Source organism: Coloeus monedula (assembly GCF_965178545.1).
Source record: "Coloeus monedula genome assembly, chromosome: 2".
Taxonomy (NCBI): domain Eukaryota; kingdom Metazoa; phylum Chordata; class Aves; order Passeriformes; family Corvidae; genus Coloeus; species Coloeus monedula.
Genome location: NC_138782.1, coordinates 82,725,889 through 82,742,531, shown reverse-complemented (window position 1 = coordinate 82,742,531; position 16,643 = coordinate 82,725,889). Strand labels below are relative to the sequence as shown.

At 38.1% G+C, this 16,643-nt stretch overlaps 1 protein-coding gene across 1 annotated transcript in view; it reads right to left on the bottom strand.

Moving 5' to 3' along the window:
- The window catches only part of MDN1 (midasin AAA ATPase 1), a gene marked incomplete at its 5' end in the record, with an annotated part of 93,899 nt that overhangs the window by 10,766 nt on the left and 66,490 nt on the right, over positions 1 to 16,643 (bottom strand). Inside the window, 24 exons of the mRNA XM_082302889.1 lie at positions 97 to 267; positions 735 to 936; positions 1,095 to 1,196; positions 1,574 to 1,735; positions 3,247 to 3,566; positions 4,228 to 4,360; positions 5,004 to 5,147; positions 5,390 to 5,571; positions 5,801 to 5,938; positions 6,162 to 6,303; positions 6,422 to 6,583; positions 6,955 to 7,127; positions 7,356 to 7,502; positions 7,849 to 8,075; positions 8,605 to 9,084; positions 10,108 to 10,223; positions 11,319 to 11,424; positions 12,356 to 12,482; positions 12,902 to 13,048; positions 13,217 to 13,373; positions 14,814 to 15,009; positions 15,199 to 15,272; positions 15,721 to 15,830; positions 16,107 to 16,253. Coding sequence (XP_082159015.1) covers positions 97 to 267; positions 735 to 936; positions 1,095 to 1,196; positions 1,574 to 1,735; positions 3,247 to 3,566; positions 4,228 to 4,360; positions 5,004 to 5,147; positions 5,390 to 5,571; positions 5,801 to 5,938; positions 6,162 to 6,303; positions 6,422 to 6,583; positions 6,955 to 7,127; positions 7,356 to 7,502; positions 7,849 to 8,075; positions 8,605 to 9,084; positions 10,108 to 10,223; positions 11,319 to 11,424; positions 12,356 to 12,482; positions 12,902 to 13,048; positions 13,217 to 13,373; positions 14,814 to 15,009; positions 15,199 to 15,272; positions 15,721 to 15,830; positions 16,107 to 16,253 — 4,065 coding nt within the window. The remainder of the gene's footprint in view (positions 1 to 96; positions 268 to 734; positions 937 to 1,094; positions 1,197 to 1,573; positions 1,736 to 3,246; positions 3,567 to 4,227; positions 4,361 to 5,003; positions 5,148 to 5,389; positions 5,572 to 5,800; positions 5,939 to 6,161; positions 6,304 to 6,421; positions 6,584 to 6,954; positions 7,128 to 7,355; positions 7,503 to 7,848; positions 8,076 to 8,604; positions 9,085 to 10,107; positions 10,224 to 11,318; positions 11,425 to 12,355; positions 12,483 to 12,901; positions 13,049 to 13,216; positions 13,374 to 14,813; positions 15,010 to 15,198; positions 15,273 to 15,720; positions 15,831 to 16,106; positions 16,254 to 16,643) is intronic.

Genomic DNA, 16,643 nt, shown 5'->3' with positions numbered 1-16,643 from the left:
TATGAAACTCATCCACTACATGCAAATCTAAATACCTACATATACATCTAAGATCCATATCAGCATATATTCAGAATACTTTTTAAGTTATTGTACCAGGAGGTTTAGTGGCAGTAGACTTCTTTTTTTCTGGCTTCAGCTCCTCAGTGTCTACTGCTCTGAGATCCTCGTCCTGCATTTCTGTTTCCATTGCTGCATCTTCACAGTCTCCTTCTTCCTTTTCCTCAGGAGGCATAATAGGTTCCTCTTGCTCCTTGCTAGCTACATCTGCACAAAGACAACAACACGTGTCAAGAGGAAAGTGGAAGGAGAAGTAGTCAAGTTAAAAAAAATGTTGCATTTTCTGAGGCCACTGCATATCAGTTTCAGCGGACTTAGAAGAGATCTGAGGCTCAAACCCCTGTTTTATCTTTCATTCTGCTGTGCTGTGTCAAGTTCAGTATTGCGTGGATTAACTGAAGTAAGATTTGAAGAGAACAGATTGTAAAGATATATATTAAGATAAAATCCATTTTTATAAGTCAAATCGGTATTTTCAAAAGTGTTATTGTTAGTTTGAGTCTGACTGCCAAAGAGTAGCATTTATTGCAGTGAAATGGTGCTGCATCTTTAACCAAAGCAAGGATGGTCAAATGTAACGTTATAAAGCAAACAGGGAAAACCACAGCAAATACGAGTGTTTCAAGGTTTGATTCTGCAATGACAACTCTTTACACCCAGAAATACCACTGTACCATATGTCTGTGCATCATAGTGTTCAGAGCCTTGTTTAATATGTTCAAATGCTTCAGCTTCCTCCACGTTTTGTTGAGGCTGAGTTATATCCTGCTTTGTTTCACTGCTGGATTCCATGGTTCTCAGTCGCTTGTGGATGCGTTCATTGTGATCTCCCATTGAGCGCTCATTGTCTGCCTGGCCAGGTTTCCTCTTGAAACTCTGAAAAAAACAAATGAACACCATGAAATTCAAGAGAGGTGTAACCCACCACTAATGAGAACAGTGTTCTAACAAGGAGAAACTGAGTCCTGCCTATTTACTGGTTAATATTAAGACATTTAAACAAAAATTTAAAATTTTTTAAAACAGAGATGAACCTGTGTATTTTTCCTGCTTTGCTTCTGAGAAGCCATCCGGGCCATGCATGTGGATTCATGGCCTTCTGACTGATTTGCACTTGAAGCTCCAGTTCCACTTTCCTGAAAAAGAAAAAAAAAACCTCAAGTGTAACTGAAAATAGCAACTACTGTTAACAAACTCCAGATGTTAAAACTGCAGTGCTTTGCTACGTTCTGTTCTGAATGACCAATGGCTCATAACTGCAAGTATAATTCTTATGGAGAGCAGACAAGCCACTTCTGCAGTTCAACAACTACCCTAAACTTACCTTTATAGTAGTGAAAATGCAGGGTGTATCTACATGGTCTTGAAGGTTTTTTTCAGTGAATTTATAACTGGTACAAACTCAGGTCTTATACACAGTTCTTACAAACTATGGCAGCAGTTCCCTAATTTCAACTTGAAAACATATTCACAAATTTAGCATTTTTAACTCAGACACTTCCACATAATTTACCTCTTTAGACTGGTCTCTTTCTGAAGCCTCTCCAGCCAGCTCAACAGCACTGTCACTCTGCAGATTTTCTTGCCCAGTCTGCCCTTGTGTTTCATGCTCCATTCTTTCCTCAGCCTCAGGAATCTGTTCATCCATCTCTGAATTATCTTTATCCTCCTCTTCCTGAAATAACATCAATTATAACATTCTAAAAAACACTGAGAACTGTGTGTTATTGAAAGGCACTTAAAGATGAATAAGGTCATCAGGCACAGTAAGGATGGGTTAACAAAGGGAAAGTTCTATTAAATTTGATACCCCTTCTAGGATGAGATCATGGGCCTAGCAGATGAAGGGAAGGCAGTGGATGTAGTTTTTCTAGATTTTTAGTAAGGCTTTTGATAGTGTCTCTCACAGCATCCTTTTGGACAAGCTGTCTAGCTGTGGGATGAGTGGATTCACAGTGTGCTGGGTGGACTGCAGGGCTCAAATGGTTGTAGTGAATGGGGCTTCATCTGACTGGTGACACTCACCAGTGCTGTTCCTCAGGGCTCAGCTCCAGCACTAGTCCTGTTCAATGTGTTCATCAACAACCTGGATGCAGGAGTTGAATGCACTGTTAGCAGGTTTGCTGATGATACAAACTGGGAGGTGCTGTGGGCTCTCTTGAGGGACAAGAGGCCTTTGCAGAGGGATCCAGATAGACTGGGGCACTGGATTATGATTAATGGGATGAAATTTAACAGGTGCAAATGCTGGATTCTGCACTCAGAATGGAATAATGCTGGGCACAACTGGGAGAAGAGTGGTTGGAGAGCGGCTCTGAAAAGGGATCTGGGGATGCTGCCCACAGCAGGCTCAGTGTGAGTGAACACAGCCCCAGCAGCCCAGAGGGTTAATCTCCATCCTGGGGTGCATCAAACACAGCAACACCAGCTGGTCAAAAGAGGTGGTGAATCCACTGTATTCAGCAGTGGCCCAGCTTCACCTGAGTGCTGTGTGCAGTTCTGGGCCCCACAAGCTAAGAAGGATGTGAAAATCCTTAAATATGTCCAGAGGAGGGTAACAAAGGTGGTGCAAGGGCTGGAAGCAACATTCCATGAAGAGTGGCTAAGGACTTTGGGCTTGTCTGGTTTGGAGAAGGAGGCTGAAGAGTGAGACTACATTGCTCTCTACAACTTCCTGAGAAGGGGACATGGAGAGAGAGGTGCTGATCTCTTCTCCCTGGTACCCAGTGATAGGATGCATGGGAATGGTCATTAGGACTTTAACATCACTTCTTCACTGAAAGGGTGCTCAAACACTGGAACACGCTTCCTAGAGAGGTGGTCAGTGCCCCAGAGCTGTCAATGTTTAAGAGGCATTTGGTCAACAGGCTTAAGAATATGCTTAAATTTTTGGTCAGCCCTGAAGTGGTCGGGCAGTTGGACTAGATGATCACTGTAGGTCCCTTCCAACTGAAGTAGTCTATTCCATTCTAACACAAGGCCAAGGAGGCAGCAGGAACACAGACAGCAGAAACACATGTTTAAAAGAGCATAGCTTTTGTTATCCTGATGAAGGATCTCACTAACATTGTATCTACGAATGTCAAATTTGTTCTGGAGTATCACAGAACACATCCATTTCTTCAATCTTGTATAAGGCAATTAAAAAAAAAAAAAAAAATCATTCTTTTATTTATTACACTTTACCTGAGGTTGAAGGCCTTGGTCTTCATTAGGGATTCCCTTATCTTCAGCAGATTCATTTTTTTTCTCATTAGGTGGTTGTGACTCTTCCTCTTCTTCTTCTGCATCCTCAGTGTTCCCTGCATCATCTTCTTGATCATGAACATCTTTGTCTCCTTCATCTTCCTTCTCCTCTTTATCTTCAGAAACACCTTCTTCAGCTGCTTTTGCATCTTGATCATCTCTTTCTGTCTCACCAGTATCCTCTTCCTTCTGTTCTTCTGTCTTCTCTGCCTCATTTAAATCCACAGGTTTCTCATCTATTTCAAAATCATTCTCTTCTTCTGGATTAAAAAAAAAAAAATCAGAAAGGTATATAAAACTTTCAGCAAAGTACAGAGACTGAATATTCAGATATTTGGAATAAAACAGCCCAGTCTATCAAAAACCCATAAAATACTGAGTTCTATACACAGAATCTACGATTTTCTATAGCCAGATAATTCCTTTAAGTCTCAATTGATTTCTAACTAGCAATATAGCAAGATGAATTCCTACTAACTTCCTTTAACCAAATATTCCTGAGGGTCAATTGACTTTTAAGAGTACAAATACTCTTAAAGTATAATAGAATAAAATATTATATTATATAATGTTCTTGAAAGCATAATAAAAAAAATATGAAACCACAAAAGCAACTGGACTATTAAATAAGGAGATTCCAGCAAAAGTCAGGCTGTATCACTTGGATAACATGAGAAAGCCTGCTCCACAGCGTGCATGAAAGGGAGGTAAAGGAAAATGCTGTAATGCTGAGTTCTTGTCTGGCCTGCATTTGGTATATTGGTATTTTGATACACAAATGAATTTGTAGCTTCTTGGTGGTTATACAGAATCCTTCCACCACCTCTCTCCTTTCTATAGACAAAAAGGGCTCATGAACTGATTATCCCCTCCATTTCCATGTGGCTTTCATCTAGGAAATGTAGAGATTTTCAGCTGTACCTTCATCCTCCTCATCATCACTCTTCTCATTACTCTGCAGATTCAAATTATCAGGAAGGTCCAAAGGTTCAACTTCAGGCTCCTTTTCTTGCTGGCCATGATAAGGATCTACTTCATTCTCATCATACTCACGCTGTCAGCAAAAGAATGGGGGAAAAAATAACAGGCATGTACTAAGTGGGAGGATAGGCAAAGATAAGAAATAAAATGCTACTGTGTTCTCTAGGACAGAGAAATACTGGATACAATATTACATTCTGATCAGTTAAAAGTGGATTTCCAGCGGTACACATACTCATGCATTAAGAGCAGAAAGAAAAATTTCAGCAAATGCATTTACATAAATTGGTGGTACTTAAAACCAGCGTGTTTTGTGTTCAAAAGCCAGTTCTCCTAGCTGAAACATTCTAAACAGCATATGCACTCTTGGAGATGCTAAATGCGCACAGAAAAGGTGTTTCTGTCGCTAAACACACCAGAATTAGAGTTTTAAAGCTGTGACCATCAAAACATCAATTCACTGTAAAGCCTGTTTTGGCAGCCATTACAAGTTCAGAGTGCTGCAAAAAAAAAAATTCTTTCTGGAATAAAAATCAGAAAATAAATGTATATTATAATGGATACAGTATGGTTTACTTTTAGCTCTGAAATGAACTTTTTTTCAGTGCACTTCACTATTAAAAAAAAAAACATTTCAAATTCTGAGAAACACATGATATGAGCAACAGAACGTGGTTTAACAGCAAGATACTTCATGTAGTCCAAGTAATTTTTACCTCATCAATTTGTTCATGGATTTTCTCTTTATTTCCACTGTCCTCTTCCTGTTGCTCTTTTTCCTCATTCTTGGGAGGTTGTTTTTTATTATCCTTGTTTCCTATCCCCAAATTGTCATCTTTTGCCACAAGCTCTGAATCCTCCTATTAATAAATCCAAAAGACACTCAGTTATGTTACCTGCTTTTCAAAGTCTCAGTGACAAGACATCATCTCCTACAGAAAAAAAAGACAACATTAAACAAAACCCCTGAAACACTAAACAAAATTTAACTCCACTTCCTAAGGCCAAGAGCTCTGAGAGGCAATTCCCATTCTAGGTCATATTAAGTTAGCAGAGTTCAATTCCTTTGATACATTTTTCCCCCCACCCCTTTCCTTATTACCTCATCCATTCCTGGTCCAGTTTCTTCTGTTTTACTACTAGCATCTTCTTCATCATCATCATCATCATCATCTTCTTCATCCCCCCAGAGCCTTTCATCTAGTTTATCATCAGCTTCAGCATTATCAAGATTGCCCATCTGCTTATCCAGTTCCTCCTCTTCATCTGAATTTTCCTCATCTTCTGTGTACAGTTCAGAATGTGTTTCAGTACAGAGGAGGGAAAGCTAATGTTTTTGTTAACTTTATAAACAAATAAGCAATCATACTTTGAACCTTAATTTCATCACCCCATTCACTTAATTGATATATGCTGAAAAAGACACACATGCCCATGTTACAGAAAAGTATCAACCTTTACTGGACCGATCTATAACTTTTCTTTTAAGTTTGCCATAGTGGAAGAACCAAACCTTTTTTCTCCCGTTCTCCATCATGCATCTTTCCTTCAAAGTCTTCAGACATTTCAATTGCGTTGTCTTCTCCTTCAATGTCTGGTTTAGAATCTTGATCCTCTTTCTCCTTCTCTTCACCCTTTTGAAAACTGTCTTCTATCTAAATTATTGGTAAAGCCAAAAATTACAATGGATCTTGCCTATATAGTAAAAGCTTAAGTATCACAACAATATTTATAAACTGATATGCAAAGATGAAAGCCAAAATAAATAGGTGACTGAAGGTAACTTTGGGTTTCTTCTACCCAAGACATCCACATCATGGATTTCAAGAGCTTTTCTAGTTTTGCTTCAATTAAACAAGAGCAACCCCAAACACTTGCCTGATCTTCACTTTCTATTTTGTCGCTCACATCCTTCTTGCCTTCCCCTTCTCCAATACCACCATCCTCATAATCATGGAACTCTGTTGCTCCCTCTCCTGCTTCATCTTCAAGTAATTCTTTTGGCAGACAAAACCCCTGCAAAGGCAAACAGAAACTCAAAGCCTTCTTCAGTACTTAGCTTAGTTTCTACTCAAGACTCTTACACATTAAATATATGCTTGCCATATACCCACTGTTATCTCTAATAACTTACCTTTAGGGCAAGCTCTGTAAAAATGCTGGTTAGAACAGAAAGCAATTTTCCAGTACTCCTGTGAGATGCCAGTGAAACAGTGAGGTAGAACAGGATGAGGTCTGAGTACTTGCAGAGCATGGGCTGTAGACGCACCAGCAAATAGCAGGACTGGTTGAAGAACTGCAGTTAAAAAACAAGAAGAGCTGTCAGTCATTATTTGTACTTAGTGACATGCACCTCAGAGAGGGTCATGATAGTGACTATAAAGAAATGCTCAAAGCAGAAATATCAATAAGTGAGTTTAAGTACAATTTCTACAGTTTCTGGAGCTTTTCTAGATTTTTCACAAAAACAAAAACTTTGTCTTCTTACTACAGAAATGTCTGACTTTTGCACTACAGAAGACTACCTTTATTTGTCCAGTTTCTCACATGCTTCTAGTTTTAAGGCACTGGGCAAGTAGCGACGCGCATTTAACCACCAAAGTAGTTCACAATTCCAAATCTCTTGAGACTCCTAAGCCAATAAACTCTTGAAAAGAACAATTCTACCTTATGTTTATATGAAGTACAGTCTTCCCTGTAATATTTCAGGATCTCCAGGAGCTCTGAAACACCTAAAATTGCCTTCTGCACATGTAGAGACTCCAAATCAGCAGACAGATCTTCATCCAAAAGTTTAGTTATATGTCCAGCTTTAACCACATCAAGTAAGGCTGCATCCTCTTTGTTTGAAATACATGAAAAAAATGGAGATCAAGTCAGACAATCTAAAAATGTTATAGTAAGAAATCTGGATATATCTACCCTATCTGTTTAAATACACAACTTCTATTAAAATAGCAATTTCTTTGTGTATGGTACCTCTGACACACACACACAATTTAAGAAATTTTAAGGTTTGCATTGTTTAAACTCTTCTGCTCCCCACTCAAGTATATTGACAAACTTACCATTTTCCTCTGAAGATTTTTCTTCCTCTTTTCCACCTTCCTGTTTTCTCTCTACCAAACACTGAACAGCATACAGAACAGCACGGATAACAGTCTCCACTTTTGTTGAGAATTGCTCCACAAACTCTTCATCCGACTGTTGATTTCCTTTTGAACCGTAACATAGGCAGTTTTACAAGGAAACACATCAGATTACAAGTTCCTATGTTTCCTTTATGCAAGGACAATGACAGCACTATGCAATTTTTACTACCCAGTTCTACCAAAATATCCTTGCTAATCCTGATCTTCAACATGGTGTAAGATCTGTCACTAACAGAGATGGTAAAAAAATAATACTGCACAAATAAAGTCTGGACTAAATTTTGAAAGTTTGAATTTCATGAAGTTTTTGGATAACAGAAGGAACACGGGGCCACCTTCAGCAACAACCACACTAATAAATTGTGTCTTTACCAACATTACAAATCAGGTAGAGAAATATTATCCTTACCACTGCAATTTGACACAGAAGCAAGAAGCTGTGTTCTCCAGGCTGTGAAGTCTGAAGACGTGTTATTAACTTCTTCTTGTATATACTTCAGGCTCTTGATGAGGGCCATCTGATTTGCAGCTTCCCTGTCTTGCCCATTTGGAAGAAACAGGGACTCTATGCTTTGTAACTGGGCTGAGACTTCCAGCAAACAACTCACAGCTGATGTGCAAACCTCAAAGTCGCTCCTGCAACAGAAATACCATAATACTGAATGAAGAACAAACAGCCCAATTTAAGATTAAACTTTTTCTGGGGCATGGATAAGGGAGAGGCAGCATATCTCCATCATGAATTTATTAAATAAAAGGTCTGACAACAAGCTTATATTCACACTGTTTGAAGCAGAGAGAAAATTAGGAGATTGTTATTAAATAGGCTACAAATTTCTTTTAAAATGAAAATTTCTTCATTAAATTTTTATTTGAAATTCACCTCATTAGCTAAGGAGCTATGGGGATAAAATCCTGAGAGACCAAAGACAAAGTGGGAAGCTGAGATGGAAATCTTTTTGACTTGTCAGGGGAGTGGGAGAAGACATACATTTCTTTAAAGAGTCAGGCACTGCATTTTGCAAAAAAAAAAAAATGAAAGGAAAAATGTTTGAAGAGCATCTGAACCCACTTTTCAATATATGCATAGGCAAAAACTTTCAAAATGACTTCACACATATTATGTGAACATAAAACAGAAGAGATGTTCATGTGTAGAACTCACCAGGAATAAAAGGAGGTCTCACGTGACTGTTGTCTTACTCTGTCCACTTCTGCTTTCATGGCCTTCACATTTGCCATCATTGCAGTCAATTGTGTGGCTACCTGCAGCCACAGCTGATCCTTATTTCGCATCCTGCATCCAGGAGGCAATTGCTCAGTTGTTACTGGAGACAAGTGTTTTAGATCTGAGGGAATCAGGTCAGGTATTCCTGCAAGAACATTTCCCATTTCAGGTACTGAATTCTGAAAAATATTGGGTTTGACATCGGTCCTTTCACTCTCATTGGACCTGGCTGACTCTTCTTTTGGGCAGCACTGGATAAACCAAGACAGATCCTCAAGAACCATCACGCACTGCATGGAAAGTTGCTGCAGTCTGTCTGTCCATTGTTGAATACTGTCTTGAGGAGGAAATGCTGAATTGTATTCTCTGTCAGCAGTCAACCTAGAATCTATCTCTTGTATACAACTCAGGAAGTTCCTAGTTAAAAAGAAAGAAGGAGAAGTTATAATCACTGAGTTTTATGTTGTACTTCCTTTTTAAAAGCTCTACCTTTAACTAAATTAATTAAAAAAAAAAATCTAGATAATAACCTCTCCTGGAAAAACTAAAAAAATATTTTTATCTTTTTTTTTTATAAGTTGTTTAATTAGTGGCTTTTTCCCTCCCTGAATTATGAAATACTCCAAAACCCAGGAAATCTGATTTGCTATGAAAGTCATAGTAATGCAGATAGGTGTCCTGAAAATTTTACTATTCCTGTGACTGTAAAGCTGAGGAGTTTGTTTAGTTGGGTTTTTTTATTTGTTTTTTTCAAGTTTCCTGGGGTTAGAATAAATTTTGCACCTGTAATCTCCGGTCCAGAATTCCTTCTCTGTACAAAGGTACTAGCTCCTAACCTGACTTCAGAAAGTTTTGTGGATTACAGTGTGCTGAGCACAAATATGCTCAACAAAGGTGGCGTCTGCAATCACTCTGATGACTCAAGCAATGGAGTGAAAAATCATATCAAGTAAGAAAGAGTCTTACTTTTCTTGTTACAGTTTTGACACAACATTTAGTATGTCCCACCTTTCTAGAATTTTTCTTTGTAAGCTGTTAATGCTTTATTTATTTTGGCTCAAAATACCACCCAGATCATTTATTTGGCCCAGGTCAAGCCAACAACTTGAATGTGAACAAAATTAACTTAGGCCAATACCAAATGAGAGAGATAAAACAATCTGTAAGTTTAATGGTTTAACTGTGAAATTAACTACAGGAATTATTTCACATATATGCCTAACTTGTTTTACAAAATTATTTTGATTCCAAAATACTGGCTGCAGTGATAGGATAAACTTAAATCTTTTCTATCTAGTTTTAAATGAGGGGAGGAGAAACATAGGGAAGCAGAGGAAAAATTTGTTATTCTCTTCTACCTTACTTTCCATCTTTCTTGAACTGATGTGCTTACTGTGAAAACTTCTTGCCAGCATTTAAATGCTGGAAGATGGAAAATACCTCAGTAAGATCCACTGTTCTGTCAATGCAGTAAGAGATCGCCTCTGTCTCACAAGCATCTGCATGAGGTGTGCAGTGAACCCTTTGCATCGTTCAATGCTACCTAGTCCAATATCCTAAACAAAACAGAGACAGAAAAAGTGGGAGGGAACAGTTAGATAAACAACCAGACAACAGCATTCTCTGTGCCTCCATTTCACTGAGCAGACTGAAAGATTATGGTTTAATTGAACAAGTCTTAATATACAGACTAGAGTTACAATTACTAGTTTCCCCATCTTCATCTTTTCTGCATCTTCTATATATCCTGCATACAAATCTGACTTTCAAGTAACTTCTGCAATAGTCACATTACACGTCACTCCACTGCAGCAATTCGTATCAGGAATTTAGTTCCAGTATTAAATCTACCTTTTATAAGTAATGATTAAAATCTGAAGAGATACCAGTCTAAATACTTTACATTCATGACCACTGCTAAAACCATTCAATTCATTTTACCAGATACACTGACAATTACTTTCACTCCTTTCATTAGAAGGGGGTCACATCGTAAGGCTCAGAATAAATGCTCACAACACAAAGCATAACTGATCACAGTCATGTTCCACTATTTGTATCCAATATCAGGTGTGACTTTGTAAGATCATGCTGTAAAACAAGGGGTAATGCATAGCGAGAGGAAGAGCATCTGGAAGAGACACTTTGTTTCTGAAATGCTGCAAAAGTGGTTCTGGTTTGGCAGAACTCATTTGTCTGTTCTACTGATTTTAGACCAATCTTTAAATGAAGAAATATATTGGCAATTCTTGTGTTGGACACAGACTTCAGTTATGCCCAATTATAAATATCAACTGATTTCTTCACGAACACCAAATAACATTGGGTTTATTTTCCTTACAAGTTTGGATTCAGCATTTCATGAGTTCCTTCATGCACAACAAGTAGCAATTTGGGATCTGATGGGATGAAAGACACTGTACACTGAACAGATCATTAACTTCTTTCCCTAAACCAATTTTGTCCCTTCATAAAACAGCAGGTTTTCACATGCTGCATTTAAGGAGTGGTACAAAAGTGTCATATTTAATATCATATTACACAACATAGCATAATCTCCCATCACCTTTTTACTGCTAGGAAATTTCAGTCCAAGCTGGTAAAATGAAGTTAACAGAATTAAGATTCTATTTTTACTTTGCTGTTTTTACCTTGGCAGGTGCTAAGAATGCTGTCTGGAGCCGAGAGTGACGTGCAAGTGACCGATAGAAGTACTTCTGGCATCCATCCCAGGCAGAAGAAATCTCTGTCAGCAACCTGGCAGAACACAAAGAGATCTGGTATTAAAAAGTACCTCAGCATGCTGGAGCCACCAGGTCAGCTCTTCACCTCAACAGTTTTGCTTGAAATTTGTTGTTTTGCAAATGCATTCATCTTGCAATTCTTCATTTTATCTAAAAATATTCTAGTCTTAAGAAAACATTAAATTTTTAAAATAAACTCTAAGGAAACCAAATAGCAATAGCAGCAAGATCACCATCTTTGAATACCATTTAATGCTTAATTAGTGATACTGTTTTTTTTCCCCTCATGCAAATAAATCCAGCTTCACACAGAAGCTTTTCTTTTGGCCCTGATGCAAGGTACCATAAACTAAACCCTTACATCCCAGAAGGACAATAGCCAGCATGTCTCAGTAACAAAAAAAAGCACTTGTTGACAGAGAAACAATTAAAAAAAAAAAAATCTGAGAAACCATCTTTCCTCTAAGAAAGTTTTTCTGTTAATGCCCACTTCAAAGAATTTGCATTTTCTCCTGAAATATGCCATTATTTAATGAAGACAAAACAACAAAGTAATCCCTGACAATCACAGCTCACCTTCAATAAAATCACTAGCAGTTTACACTCTAATATAATGCTAGCAAAGCACCCCAGGCAAGGCTGGACAGTGGAGGGCTAACTGAAATCTAATTCATGGAAAGAATGAAACTGAGGGTACAGTTGTTAAAGTGCAAATTAAAAAAAAAAAACAACCAAACAAACAAAAAAAAAAACCCCAAAATGAAAAAAACCCAAATCCTTGCTCAGTTGCACATACCAAACTGAGAAGTAACAGAAGGAAAGGAATATGCAAAATCCTAAATGAATTACCATCCAGAAATCCAGTCTAAATCAACAAGCAATAAATTCCATGTACTACAGCTGCAATTCACACAATCTGAGGGTAAAAAGTCCTGTGTACATACGTGGCATCCAGTTCATGTGTACAATTCACTGCAGCCAATGCACTACACAAGTCCAGTGGACGAAGGTAGAGAACTTCCTGGTAGTCTTTGGAACGGGACCAAGACAGACCTTTCCGGTACGACAAACCTGGAACAGTATTTGAGCACACATCCTTTGATGCCCTCGTTCTTCACATGAAAAATGTCACTCATACAGTTGGTAGTAAGATGCCAAATGTTCTTATTTCGACAAGTCTTTGAACATGCTGCAAGTTTTGTAATGTAAGAACACATTGTAGCTGAGCTATCTTGAGCTCAACACAGCCGAACAACACAGCTGAAATAAGACTAACAGACCTGTGTGCATTAAGGACTTTTCACTGCCCCATGTCCTTTAAGAAGGTTGAGTTAGGGATCATTTTTAAGACATGTAAAGGCTGATGAATGAGGAAGGTAAAGGTGTTACCTGTCATCATATTATGGTGGGTTTAGATGTACTGGCAAAGATAGTAAAATGCTCAAGAACTCTGTACTTTTAAATCAAGTCCATTTTTAGTCAAAGCTCACCTGTTTTAGCAAGGCTTTTAAAGAGATCTGACAAAGCCCGTTGCTTTTGCATCTGAATATGCTTTGCCTCGGATTTCTGCTTCTCCTTAGTTGCTGTCTGGTCAAATGTTAAATTTTGCAGTTCAGCTACAGAAACAATAATACCACCTGTATAGAAGACAGCAGACAAAGGTAAGAGACTGAAAATTTCATGTACACAAAGCAGCTGTGCAAAGACACTCTAGGAAGATGACTATATATCTGCACTTTTTCCTGGTTTGTTCCATTTATGTTATAGATGTCAATTGTGGTATGGAAATCACAAGAAAAACTAACCTGTGAACTGGTCGAGATTTTCCACCAGGCTTAGGAATGAATTATTTTCTGTAACTGCTGTACACATTTTCTTCATTTTTTTAGTAAGCTTAGACAGACGATACTGAAGAGATTCTGTATGAAATGTAATGCCATCCTGATATTCTGGGAGTGCCCTCTGAAAAAAAAAAATGAAAGAAAATTATACACAAATATTCAAAGCTCTCATTTGATCACTAGGAGTAAATCACTTTAAAAAAAGGGCTAAATTCATCTGAAACCCCAAAACATGCTCATGTGATTCTTTCATCAGTTCAGCACCAATACTCGAGAAGAATTATAATACATGTATGTCAGGCAGACATTAGTTTTGAAAACAGTCAAGCAAATGAAAGATGCTACGATCTTACTGTCTTAGGCATTTGTCATTACCTCCATGAAAAAAGTAATCACTGCTTCAGGTCAGCTTCCTCTGCCTTCCAAGTTTAAAGGTATTCCCCTAAATCACCAATGCCCTCAGGATGCCAGGTAAGAACACCCTCACTTACTTTCCACGAGACACCAATTTTGTTCTTAAAGAACAACGAAACCAGTGTGCAAGTAGAAATTATTAACTAACAGAATTAATTCCTCAGCACATCCAAAGCTAATCCTTTTGTTCAATTTATGTTTGCATGCATCTTCTTTAAGGAATGAAGACATCATGAAACTGCAAGAAGTGAAACCAACAACCCTGTTAACTAACAGTAATAGGCTTACAAATCACTGACCAACAAACCAAACCCTCAATCAATCAAACATGTTAGATTTGCATTAGATTTCTGCCTCCCTGCTCTACCCTCCTGTACAGGACACGAGCAAGACCAGCCCTGCTCCTGGTCTGAAGAAACTGAACAAAGCTGAGTGTAACTCAGCATTTCCCACTCACCACCAAATTCTGATGAGTTATGACTGTCTCCTTGCATCTTGTTAATAAAAACTAACGATATGAGTAGGAATTCTTTCAGGAAGAAATTTACCTGGCTTCCTCTCTGAGCTGGGCAAATTAATTAGAGTCATACTAAACTGACACTCTGGGGAGCAGGATTGTTCACAGGCAAATGTTCACAGTCTAGTAACTGTCAGCCAACAGCAAACATATGACAGTGTAGTGCATTCCCCTATCAGTAGCCAAGCTGAAAGTGACTTAATATTTAATCAGAGCTTATATACACAAAAATCCCACAGCTACACGATTGTTTATTTGGGCCCTTGTTTAGAAAAAAATAATAACTTCAACTCCCAGGCTATTTTACTGCACTAATAGTAGAGAAGTAACAAATTGCTGCAGACAATACATAAGCAAATTGGAGATGAAATGTGTGACTGCCTCATCTCTCTATCAGAGCACAGATATAGCACCAGATCAGTACAGACCATGCTTGTCATTCCATGCTGCATTCCCACCCATCTGCAGTGTTGTGTAACACTGAACACAAGTAAGACCAAAGAAGTTTATGATATATTCAACAGATTCGACACTTACATAAGACCTTCCTGAATAAATCAGTGAAAAGCAACATATAGATGAGAACACAGAAAATATTCTTCCCACACTTAGAATAACTCATTCAGTCACCTTGGTAACATCTGTTCTAGCAGACAGAACCTTTCTTAATGTGTTGTTTAGCCTCTGAATTTTGGTTTCTTTGTCGTCAGATTCTTCTTGCTTTTGCATGCAGTCCAGCTGCTCTTCCTTACCAATTTCCACCAAGGCAGGCCGACATGGCTCATCCAGAACAACTTCAAACTTCTTCATGAATTTAAAGAGGGTTCTAATTACCAAATGAAAGCAAAAATGTTACTGGGTTTTGTAATCCTGGAAATCTCCCAGCTGCTGGAAATAAATGTTTCCACTGTGTTATGAGCAGAAGAAACATTTCTGCATTCAAATGCAACATCAAAGAGAAATCATCTAGAAGGAAGGTTCAAAATAGGGAGCTTAATTTTAAGTTCTGGCTTACCTCCGTATTTTTTCAACTGATTGCTTTATAGCCCAGAAGCTGACATCATTCCACCTGGAAATCTTCACAAATTCCTATTGGGAAAATGAATAATCAGTGGGATTACTTATGTAAATGAAATGAAGTATTTCCCTATCAAAGATGATCTTTAAACCTAATAAGCTATGATGATCTGGTAGTCTTAAAATGCAAGACATTTTAGTAAGTGAGAAAATTATTGCACAGGCATCTTATTAATAAAGTGTTTGCACTGCATAAAAACTGCTGCATAGCCAAATGTTATGAAATCCAAAGGGGCTTCACCACTGGTAGAAACCTGCATGGATAAATGGGAGTGATCAAATCTTAAAGCCTTCAATCAACTCATCCCCCACCTCAAAAATAAATTCTTGCCAAAGAAAATGTGAAGTTTAGTAGGGATTACAGTGGCCAACAGAGCTATTATAGACAAATTCAAATTGTATCTGCTCCACTGTTCCTTTGATTAGACCGATACATTGTCCGAGCCAAGTTTCCTTTTACCTTAAGTTCCTTTTCTATGGGTTGACGAAGTTCAGTGATTTTGGCCTCAACACACTCTGAAAACTGCTTATAGTAATTGTATAGATTCCACAGGATGCTGCACAGAACATCTAGAAGGGAAAAGGGACAGATAATAATAACAATAATACTAATAATCATTATCATCCTTCTTTTACCAGAGGATATTCTTCAGTACCATTACAATAAATGCACCCCTGTTATTTTTGGAAGTTTAGCAACACCACAAGATGGGGTAAATTGACCAACAGGAAAACAGCACCATTGGTTTGTGTTCTACTTAGGAGCTTAGTGACCTGTTTGGAAAGCCTGGAACACTTGATGGCCAGACTGCTGGACAGATAACACAGATAATGCTAACAACTTACCCTTTTCAGCTACTTGAGGCAACAGCAATACATGGCAGTGAAAAACCAATAGTGCTTGGAGCCGTGCATGAAACTCTCCCAGAGTAGAGCCTTCAATGAAAGCCTGTAAGGTGCTGACCAGCGTTTTCAGATCCATTTGCTCAGTTCCTGAACATTGGACCAGAAATTTAGAAAGAGAGTGAGAGAAAACAAAAAAACCCCCAGAAGATCTACATGAAAATTGTTGTCTGCTCTTTCTAAACTTTCACCTAAATATTGTATCTCGATTAGGAAAAGTTCAAAACAAAATAGGACAGGGCAGAGAGGGGAAGAATTCTGATTTAATAAGTAAAACCAACAAATGCCACACAGGGCAAAGGACAGGGAACAAGAAGCAGCATTAAGATATTGACTGAGAAGGTCAGTAATATGTCCAATTGCAGAGTCAGTGCACTGAGTATTTACAGAATACTTGCTATTGTCTATGAATGAATGAATGGCTTTTTCAGTCAGGATGAGCCCTACTACAAATTAGTCACTGCCAGTTTCTTAACTCCT